Consider the following 10,797-nt stretch of genomic DNA (forward strand, 5'->3'; position numbering starts at 1 on the left):
TTCTTTGAATTCCATCAAACTTCAGATGATTGGTCGATTCCTTGACGGAGAATCGATAGTTTTGGTCTGGATTTCCTGGAATTTCATCAAACTTCAGATGGTTGGTAGATTCCTTGACGAAGATTCGATAGTTTTGGTCTGGATTTCTTTGAATTTCATCAAACTTCAGATGATTGGTCGATTCCTTGAGGAAGAATCGATAGTTTTGGTCTGGCTTTCTTGGAATTTCATAAAACTTCAGATGATTGGTCGATTCCTTGACGAAGAATCGATAGTTTTGGTCTGGCTTTCTTGGAATTTCATCAAACTTCTGATGATTGATCGATACCTTGACGAAGAATCGATAGTTTTGGTCTGGCTTTCTTGGAATTTCATCAAACTTCAGATGATTGGTTGATTCCTTGAGGAAGAATCGATAGGTTTGGTCGGGCTTTCTTTGAATTCCATCAAACTTCAGATGATTGGTCGATTCCTTGACGAAGAATCGATAGTTTTAGTCTGGATTTCCTGGAATTTCATCAAACTTCAGATGATTGGTTGATTCCTTGACAAAGTATCGATAGTTTTGGTCTGGCTTTCATGGAATTTCATCAAACTTCTGATGATTGGTCGATTCCTTGACGAAGAATTTATAGTTTTGGTCTGTCTTTCTTTTAATTTCATCAAACTTCTGATGATTGGTCGATTCCCTGACGAAGAATCGATAGTTTTGGTCTGGCTTTCTTGGAATTTCATCAAACTTCAGATGATTGTTCGATTCCTTGACGAAGTATCGATAGTTTTGGTCTGGCTTTCTTTGAATTTCATCAAACTTCAGATGATTGGTCGATTCCTTGACGATGAATCGATAGTTTTGGTCTGGCTTTCTTGGACCTTCTACAAACTTCAGATGATTGGTCGATTCCTTGAGGAAGGATCGATATTTTTGGTCTGGCTTTCCTGTAATTTCATCAAACTTCAGATGATTGGTCGATTCCTTGACGAAGAATTTATAGTTTTGGTCTGTCTTTCTTTTAATTTCATCAAACTGCAGATGATTGGTTGATTCCTTGAGGAAGAATCGATAGTTTTGGTCTGGCTTTCTTGGAATTTCATCAAACATCAGATGATTGGTCAATTCCTTGACGAAGAATCGATAGTTTTGGTCTGGCTTTCTTTGAGTTTCATCAAACCTCAGATGATTGGTCGTTTCCTTGACGAAGAATCGATAGGTTTGGTCGGGCTTTCTTGGAATTCCATTAAACTTCAGATGATTGGTCGATTCCTTGACGAAGAATCGATAGTTTTAGTCTGGATTTCCTGGAATTTCATCAAACTTCAGATGATTGGTTGAATCTGTAGGGGCACCGTGATTGGCTCGGCGCTCAACATTCATTTTCAACAATCAACACATTGTTAGATTTTAAATAAAAGGCGAGAGAAGATTCGGCGACAATCATTCACCAACCATAGGCTGACAAGATCTGAAGAAGACGAACCAGAAGACGAGCCAGGGCCGAGTCAGCGACACGCAGCCATCCTACTCCGCCAATAAACTCTTTTTTTTATATGGAAGGTCATACTCTCATTTAGACCCCCATATAATTCTGGTGACCACCGACTGAAGACACGAACACGGCCCAATAAAGGAAATTCGTCGTGCAAGATTTTGAATAATTCGCCGACTGAAAATTCTTCCCAACAATGGCTCAGAACAACGCTCAGGGTGATGGTGCAGTTCATCGAATTGTATGCCAGCTACCTTCATTCTGGAAGGATAACCCTGACTACTGGTTCCGCAACGCCGAGAGCAACTTTCACATCGCGAACATCACGGCGCCGACAACGAGGTACCACTACGTGGTGAGAAGCCTCGACCAGGCGGCTGTGCGCGAGCTCACCGACATCCTCGACGACGATGCTCTGCGTACCAACTATGAGGAGTTTAAAAAGAAGGTAATTGCTCGGTTTTCATTGACTGACGAGAAGAAGCTGCGCGAGCTGCTCTCTACTGCTGAGTTGGGTGATCGTACCCCCTCACAGCTCCTGCGCCACCTTCGTTCCCTCGCCGGCGCCAATGTTCCGGACAAAATGATGCGCACCCTCTGGGCGGACAAACTGCCCGCCGCAGTGCAGACTTGCCTCGCACCTCATCCTACCATGGCTCTGGAGGAACTGACTGTGATTGCCGATAGCGTGTTTGATGTTGTGAAGATGCAACGCTCCAGTCAGGTATGCGCCGCCACCTCCTCTCCCTCCGACCCCATTGCTGAACTGTCTCGTAGACTTGAAGTTCTGGAGACTAACCAGCGGTCTTCTCGGCCGCAAGGTCAGTATCGGGGAAACTGGAGGAATCGTTATGACCGCTCTCGTTCTCGCAACAATCGGGAATCTGATGACTATTGCTACTATCATCGCAGATTCAAAGAGCAAGCCTACAAATGCGAAAAACCATGCTCTTACACTCCTAAAGCTGCCTCCCCTAACTCGACCAACAAGTCAAACTCCAACGGCAGGGTTTAGTGGCCGACAGCTCCTGCCAAGAGGTCACAGGCCGACTCTTTATAACTGATAAAAACTCAAAAGTACAATTTTTGATCGATACAGGCGCTGACCTTTGCGTTTTTCCTCGATCATTAGTTGCTGGCCGTCGCACTCAAACTGATTACAAGCTTTTTGCTGCGAACGGCACTCAAATAAATACTTTTGGCCTTATTTCCATGACTCTGAATTTTGGACTGAGGCGTGATTTCTCCTGGAACTTTGTAATTGCTGATGTCACAAAACCAATTATTGGTATAGACTTCCTTGCCCACTACAATCTGCTGGTGGATGTTCGACGGCGAAGCCTCATCGACGGGACAACCAACCTCTCCATCTGCGGCAGGGCTGATTCAAGTCCTACGCAGACCAGTGTGAAAGCACTACAAAGCAATATTTCCTCCTACCAAGCAATTTTGCAGGAGTTTCCAGATTTGTTTCGACCTTCTGGCGTGCAAAGAGAGGTGAAGCACAAGACTCAGCATTACATTAGACTGACTGAGGGACCGCCAATTCGTGCGAAGCCGCGCCGTCTCGACCCTCAACGACTGAAAGCGGCTAAAGCAGAGTTCGAGGCTCTGGTAGCGAGTGGTGTTATCCGACGCTCCGACAGCTCTTATGCCTCGGCTCTCCACCTTGTCCCTAAAAAAGACAATTCTTGGCGCCCCTGTGGCGACTACAGAGCGATTAATGCTCGAACTGTCCCAGATATGTATCCTTTGCGCCACATCCAAGATTTTGCTTATAACTTGTCGGGCTGCAAAATTTTCTCCAAGCTCGATTTAGTTAAAGCATACAATCAGATCCCTGTTAACCCAGATGACGTGCCTAAAACTGCAATTTGCACTCCATTCGGTTTATTTGAATTTATTTTCATGCCGTTTGGACTTCGCAATGCTGCTCAAACATGTCAACGCCTGCTCGACGAGATCACCCAAGGTCTCGAATTTTGTTTTCCCTACCTGGACGACATCCTGATCGCCTCGAAGGACGAAGAAGAGCATAAGGCACATCTCCGCACTCTTTTCAAGAGACTCAGCGATCACGGAATCCTACTGAACATCGCCAAATGCGAGCTAGGAGTCGCTGAAATTGACTTTTTGGGATACAAAATCACTGCAGAAGGAACCAAACCGCGCAATGAACGCGTAGATGCCATTTCCAAGTTCCCCAAACCCGAGACTTGCGGTCAATTGAGAAGTTTTCTCGGCATGCTAAATTTTTATCATCGGTTCCTGAAGACTGCTGCGCAAGATCAAGCTCCGCTCCACGCAATGCTCGCTGGCAAGACGAAGAAACACAAAAATGAGCCCCTGAAATGGTCTGCTGAAACAGAAGCAGCTTTTCAGCAGTGCAAAGACACTTTGGCCCAGTGCACGCTCCTCGCTCATCCCTTTGACGACAAACCTCTTGCAGTTGTCACTGATGCTTCTGATTTTGCGATGGGCGCAGCGCTTCAACAGCTGGTTGATGGTGAGTGGCAACCCTTAGCATTCTATTCCAAAAAGCTCACCCCTTGCCAAAAGAAATATTCGCCTTATGACCGCGAGCTACTTGCGATTTACGAGTCATTGAAATATTTTCGTCACATGATAGAAGCGCGAAGTTTTGTCATTTTCACCGATCATGAACCAATAACACACGCCTTCAAACTCAACAGAGACAATTGCTCCCCTCGTCAATATCGACATCTTGATTTTATCTCCCAATTTACGACCGACATTCGACATATCAACGGACTCCTTAACGTTGTCGCTGATACACTGTCACGAGTAGAGATAGAAGCGGTAGAACAGCATCCACTGGACTTCCCTGCGCTGGCGAAATCACAAGAAGAAGATGAGGAGCTGAAGGCGCTACTCAAGAAAGGCTCCAGCCTCAGGTTGGAGAAAGTTACCATTCCAGGCACGGACTGCGAAATATATTGTGACGTGTCTCAACAAAATCCACGACCATTTCTCACAAAAGCATTCAGGCAAAAAGCCTTTGTAAAGCTACACAATCTAAGCCATCCAGGGATAAAAGCCACAAAGCAATTATTTTCATCACGATTTGTCTGGCCGAGAATGCAGAAAGATGTGGGCGATTGGACCCGCACTTGCCACTCATGCCAGCGGTCGAAAATAACGCGCCATGTCTCGGCGCCACACTCCAGTTTCAACCTGCCAACGCAGCGTTTTGCTGTCCTGCACGTCGACCTCGTCATTTTGCCTCAAAGCAAAGGTTACCGCTACATGCTGACCATTGTCGACCGATTCAGCCGTTGGATGGAGTGCATTCCCCTGGAGAACATGACAGCGGAAACCGTGGTGCGGACCATTTACAACGAGTGGATTCCCCGTTACGGCTGCCCACAAACCATCGTCACCGATCAAGGTCGCCAGTTTGAATCCGAAATTTTCAAAATTTTCGCTTCCAGCTTTGGCATTCACCTGACTAGAACAACAGCATATCATCCCCAGTGCAATGGACTGGTTGAGCGACTTCACCGCACCCTTAAGACAGCACTCATGTGCCATGATGCCGATTCTTGGACCGAGGTGCTACCAATGGTGCTGCTCGGACTGCGCACGCAGTTCAAAGAAGTTCTTCAAGCTTCCGCAGCAGAGGTGCTATATGGTGAGCCACTTCGCATCCCTGGTGAATTTTTCGCTCCGACACAAGATTTGCCGCTCAGTGCACCAGATTTTGCACGTGAGCACCAGAAACGCATGGCGAAACTTCGCCCTGCACCAGTAAAAGCACACGGAGAGCAAAAAGTTTTCGTTTATCAAGATTTGGCTACTTGCCCTTTTGTTTATTTGAGGACTGATTTCGTCCGAAAGCCACTTCAAACGCCCTATACTGGACCACACAGAGTACTCGAACGCAGTGAGAAGACATTTGTTATCGAGTTTGGCGCAAAGAAGACACGAGTTTCTATTGATAGGCTTAAACCAGCGTTTATACCAGTTGAACAAGACGAGCCAGCCGCTGAGAGGACCAAGAAGCCTGAAGAGCCTATTCCTGCTGGTCAAGAACAACCACGGGTGGAGCATCGCTATTTCACGAGGTCAAAGAAGAAATGTACCTTTTCGCTCCAACCCTGACTTCCAGTCATAGCAAGGGGCGTATGTAGGGGCACCGTGATTGGCTCGGCGCTCAACATTCATTTTCAACAATCAACACATTGTTAGATTTTAAATAAAAGGCGAGAGAAGATTCGGCGACAATCATTCACCAACCATAGGCTGACAAGATCTGAAGAAGACGAACCAGAAGACGAGCCAGGGCCGAGTCAGCGACACGCAGCCATCCTACTCCGCCAATAAACTCTTTTTTTTATATGGAAGGTCATACTCTCATTTAGACCCCCATAAATCCTTGACAAAGTATCGATAGTTTTGGTCTGGCTTTCATGGAATTTCATCAAACTTCTGATGATTGGTCGATTCCTTGACGAAGAATCGATAGTTTTGGTCTGGCTTTCTTGGAATTTCATCAAACTTCAGATGATTGGTCGATTCCTTGACGATGAATCGACAGTTTTGGTCTGGCTTTCTTGGACCTTCTACAAACTTCAGATGATTGGTCGATTCCTTGAGGAAGGATCGATATTTTTGGTCTGGCTTTCCTGTAATTTCATCAAACTTCAGATGATTGGTCGATTCCTTGACGAAGAATTTATAGTTTTGGTCTGTCTTTCTTTTAATTTCATCAAACTGCAGATGATTGGTTGATTCCTTGAGGAAGAATCGATAGTTTTGGTCTGGCTTTCTTGGAATTTCATCAAACTTCAGATGATTGGTCGATTCCTTGACGAAGAATCGATAGTTTTGGTCTGGCTTTCTTGAAATTCCATCAAACTTCAGATGATTGGTCGATTCCTTGACGAAGAATCGATAGTTTTGGTCTGGCTTTCTTGGAATTTCATCAAAATTCAGATGATTGGTTGATTCCTTGACGAAATATCGATAATTTTGGTCTTACTTTCTTGGAATTTCATCAAACTTCTGATGATTGGTCTATTCCTTGACGAAGAATCGATAGTTTTGGTCTGGCTTTCTCGGAATTTCATCAAACTTCAGATGATTGGTCGATTCCTTGACGAAGAATCGATAGTTTTGGTCTGGCTTTGTTGGAATTCCATCAAACCTAAGTTGATTGTTTGATTCCTTGACGAAGTATCGATAGTTTTGGTCTGGCATTCTTTGAATTTCATCAAGCTTCACATGATTGGTTGATTCCTTGACAAAGTATCGATAGGTTTGGTCGGGCTTTCTTGGAATTCCATCAAACTTCAGATGATTGGTCGATTCCTTGCCGAAGAATCGATAGTTTTAGTCTGGATTTCCTGGAATTTCATCAAACTTCAGATGATTGGTTGATTCCTTGACAAAGTATCGAAAGTTTCTGTCGGGCTTTCTTTGAATTCCATCAAACTTCAGATGATTGGTCGATTCCTTGACGGAGAATCGATAGTTTTGGTCTGGATTTCCTGGAATTTCATCAAACTTCAGATGGTTGGTAGATTCCTTGACGAAGAATCGATAGTTTTGGTCTGGCTTTCTTGGAATTTCATAAAACTTCAGATGATTGGTCGATTCCTTGACGAAGAATCGATAGTTTTGGTCTGGCTTTCATGGAATTTCATCAAACTTCTGATGATTGGTCGATTCCTTGACGAAGAATCGATAGTTTTGGTCTGGCTTTCTCGGAATTTCATCAAACTTCTGATGATTGGTCGATTCCTTGACAAAGTATCGAAAGTTTCTGTCGGGCTTTCTTTGAATTCCATCAAACTTCAGATGATTGGTCGATTCCTTGACGGAGAATCGATAGTTTTGGTCTGGATTTCCTGGAATTTCATCAAACTTCAGATGGTTGGTAGATTCCTTGACGAAGATTCGATAGTTTTGGTCTGGATTTCTTTGAATTTCATCAAACTTCAGATGATTGGTCGATTCCTTGAGGAAGAATCGATAGTTTTGGTCTGGCTTTCTTGGAATTTCATAAAACTTCAGATGATTGGTCGATTCCTTGACGAAGAATCGATAGTTTTGGTCTGGCTTTCTTGGAATTTCATCAAACTTCTGATGATTGATCGATACCTTGACGAAGAATCGATAGTTTTGGTCTGGCTTTCTTGGAATTTCATCAAACTTCAGATGATTGGTTGATTCCTTGAGGAAGAATCGATAGGTTTGGTCGGGCTTTCTTTGAATTCCATCAAACTTCAGATGATTGGTCGATTCCTTGACGAAGAATCGATAGTTTTAGTCTGGATTTCCTGGAATTTCATCAAACTTCAGATGATTGGTTGAATCCTTGACAAAGTATCGATAGTTTTGGTCTGGCTTTCATGGAATTTCATCAAACTTCTGATGATTGGTCGATTCCTTGACGAAGAATCGATAGTTTTGGTCTGGCTTTCTCGGAATTTCATCAAACTTCTGATGATTGGTCGATTCCTTGACGAAGAATCGATAGTTTTAGTCTGGCTTTCCTGTAATTTCATCAAACTTCAGATGATTGGTCGATTCCTTGACGAAGAATTTATAGTTTTGGTCTGTCTTTCTTTTAATTTCATCAAACTTCAGATGATTGGTCGATTCCTTGACGAAGAATCGATAGTTTTGGTCTGGCTTTCTTGGAATTTCATCAAACTTCAGATGATTGGTCGATTCCTTGACGAAGTATCGATAGTTTTGGTCTGGCTTTCTTTGAATTTCATCAAACTTCAGATGATTGGTCGATTCCTTGACGATGAATCGATAGTTTTGGTCTGGCTTTCTTGGACCTTCTACAAACTTCAGATGATTGGTCGATTCCTTGAGGAAGGATCGATATTTTTGGTCTGGCTTTCCTGTAATTTCATCAAACTTCAGATGATTGGTCGATTCCTTGACGAAGAATTTATAGTTTTGGTCTGTCTTTCTTTTAATTTCATCAAACTGCAGATGATTGGTTGATTCCTTGAGGAAGAATCGATAGTTTTGGTCTGGCTTTCTTGGAATTTCATCAAACATCAGATGATTGGTCAATTCCTTGACGAAGAATCGATAGTTTTGGTCTGGCTTTCTTTGAGTTTCATCAAACCTCAGATGATTGGTCGTTTCCTTGACGAAGAATCGATAGTTTTGGTCTGGCTTTCTTTGAATTTCATCAAACTTCAGATGATTGGTCGATTCCTTGACGAAGAATCGATAGTTTTGGTCTGGCTTTCTTGAAATTCCATCAAACATCAGATGATTGGTCGATTCCTTGACGAAGAATCGATAGTTTTGGTCTGGCTTTCTTGGAATTTCATAAAACTTCAGATGATTGGTCGATTCCTTGACGAAGAATCGATAGTTTTGGTCTGGCTTTCATGGAATTTCATCAAACTTCTGATGATTGGTCGATTCCTTGACGAAGAATCGATAGTTTTGGTCTGGCTTTCTCGGAATTTCATCAAACTTCTGATGATTGGTCGATTCCTTGACAAAGTATCGATAGTTTCTGTCGGGCTTTCTTTGAATTCCATCAAACTTCAGATGATTGGTCGATTCCTTGACGGAGAATCGATAGTTTTGGTCTGGATTTCCTGGAATTTCATCAAACTTCAGATGGTTGGTAGATTCCTTGACGAAGATTCGATAGTTTTGGTCTGGACTTCTTTGAATTTCATCAAACTTCAGATGATTGGTCGATTCCTTGAGGAAGAATCGATAGTTTTGGTCTGGCTTTCTTGGAATTTCATAAAACTTCAGATGATTGGTCGATTCCTTGACGAAGAATCGATAGTTTTGGTCTGGCTTTCTTGGAATTTCATCAAACTTCTGATGATTGATCGATTCCTTGACGAAGAATCGATAGTTTTGGTCTGGCTTTCTTCGAATTTCATCAAACTTCAGATTATTGGTCGATTCCTTGACGAAGAATCGATAGTTTTGGTCTGGCTTTCTTGAAATTCCATCAAACTTCAGATGATTGGTTGATTCCTTGACGAAGAATCGATAGTTTTGGTCTGGCTTTCCTGGAATTTCATCAAACTTCAGATGATTGGTTGATTCCTTGAGGAAGAATCGATAGGTTTGGTCGGGCTTTCTTGGAATTCCATTAAACTTCAGATGATTGGTCGATTCCTTGACGAAGAATCGATAGTTTTAGTCTGGATTTCCTGGAATTTCATCAAACTTCAGATGATTGGTTGAATCCTTGACAAAGTATCGATAGTTTTGGTCTGGCTTTCATGGAATTTCATCAAACTTCTGATGATTGGTCGATTCCTTGACGAAGAATCGATAGTTTTGGTCTGGCTTTCTTGGAATTTCATCAAACTTCAGATGATTGGTCGATTCCTTGACGATGAATCGACAGTTTTGGTCTGGCTTTCTTGGACCTTCTACAAACTTCAGATGATTGGTCGATTCCTTGAGGAAGGATCGATATTTTTGGTCTGGCTTTCCTGTAATTTCATCAAACTTCAGATGATTGGTCGATTCCTTGACGAAGAATTTATAGTTTTGGTCTGTCTTTCTTTTAATTTCATCAAACTGCAGATGATTGGTTGATTCCTTGAGGAAGAATCGATAGTTTTGGTCTGGCTTTCTTGGAATTTCATCAAACTTCAGATGATTGGTCGATTCCTTGACGAAGAATCGATAGTTTTGGTCTGGCTTTCTTGGAATTCCATCAAACTTCAGATGATTGGTCGATTCCTTGACGAAGAATCGATAGTTTTGGTCTGGCTTTCTTGGAATTTCATCAAAATTCAGATGATTGGTTGATTCCTTGACGAAATATCGATAATTTTGGTCTTACTTTCTTGGAATTTCATCAAACTTCTGATGATTGGTCTATTCCTTGACGAAGAATCGATAGTTTTGGTCTGGCTTTCTCGGAATTTCATCAAACTTCAGATGATTGGTCGATTCCTTGACGAAGAATCGATAGTTTTGGTCTGGCTTTGTTGGAATTCCATCAAACCTAAGTTGATTGTTTGATTCCTTGACGAAGTATCGATAGTTTTGGTCTGGCATTCTTTGAATTTCATCAAGCTTCACATGATTGGTTGATTCCTTGACAAAGTATCGATAGGTTTGGTCGGGCTTTCTTGGAATTCCATCAAACTTCAGATGATTGGTCGATTCCTTGCCGAAGAATCGATAGTTTTAGTCTGGATTTCCTGGAATTTCATCAAACTTCAGATGATTGGTTGATTCCTTGACAAAGTATCGAAAGTTTCTGTCGGGCTTTCTTTGAATTCCATCAAACTTCAGATGATTGGTCGATTCCTTGACGGAGAATCGATAG

At 42.6% G+C, this 10,797-nt stretch overlaps 1 protein-coding gene across 1 annotated transcript; it reads left to right on the plus strand.

The window, feature by feature from the left end:
- Positions 1 to 1,683: 1,683 nt before the first annotated feature.
- Positions 1,684 to 2,502, plus strand: LOC135947643 (uncharacterized). The gene has a single exon (XM_065496520.1). The coding sequence runs from the start codon at positions 1,684 to 1,686 to the stop codon at positions 2,500 to 2,502; it is 819 nt and encodes a 272-aa protein (XP_065352592.1).
- The last annotated feature ends 8,295 nt before the right edge of the window (positions 2,503 to 10,797 follow it).

The sequence above is a fragment of the Cloeon dipterum genome, unplaced genomic scaffold (genome assembly GCF_949628265.1).
Source record: "Cloeon dipterum unplaced genomic scaffold, ieCloDipt1.1 scaffold_14_ctg1, whole genome shotgun sequence".
Taxonomy (NCBI): Eukaryota; Metazoa; Arthropoda; class Insecta; order Ephemeroptera; family Baetidae; genus Cloeon; species Cloeon dipterum.

Coding starts and splice junctions, on each gene's coding strand:
- LOC135947643 (XM_065496520.1), top strand. CDS start 1,684: ATGGCTCAGAACAACGCTCAGGGTGATGGTGCAGTTCATCGAATTGTA.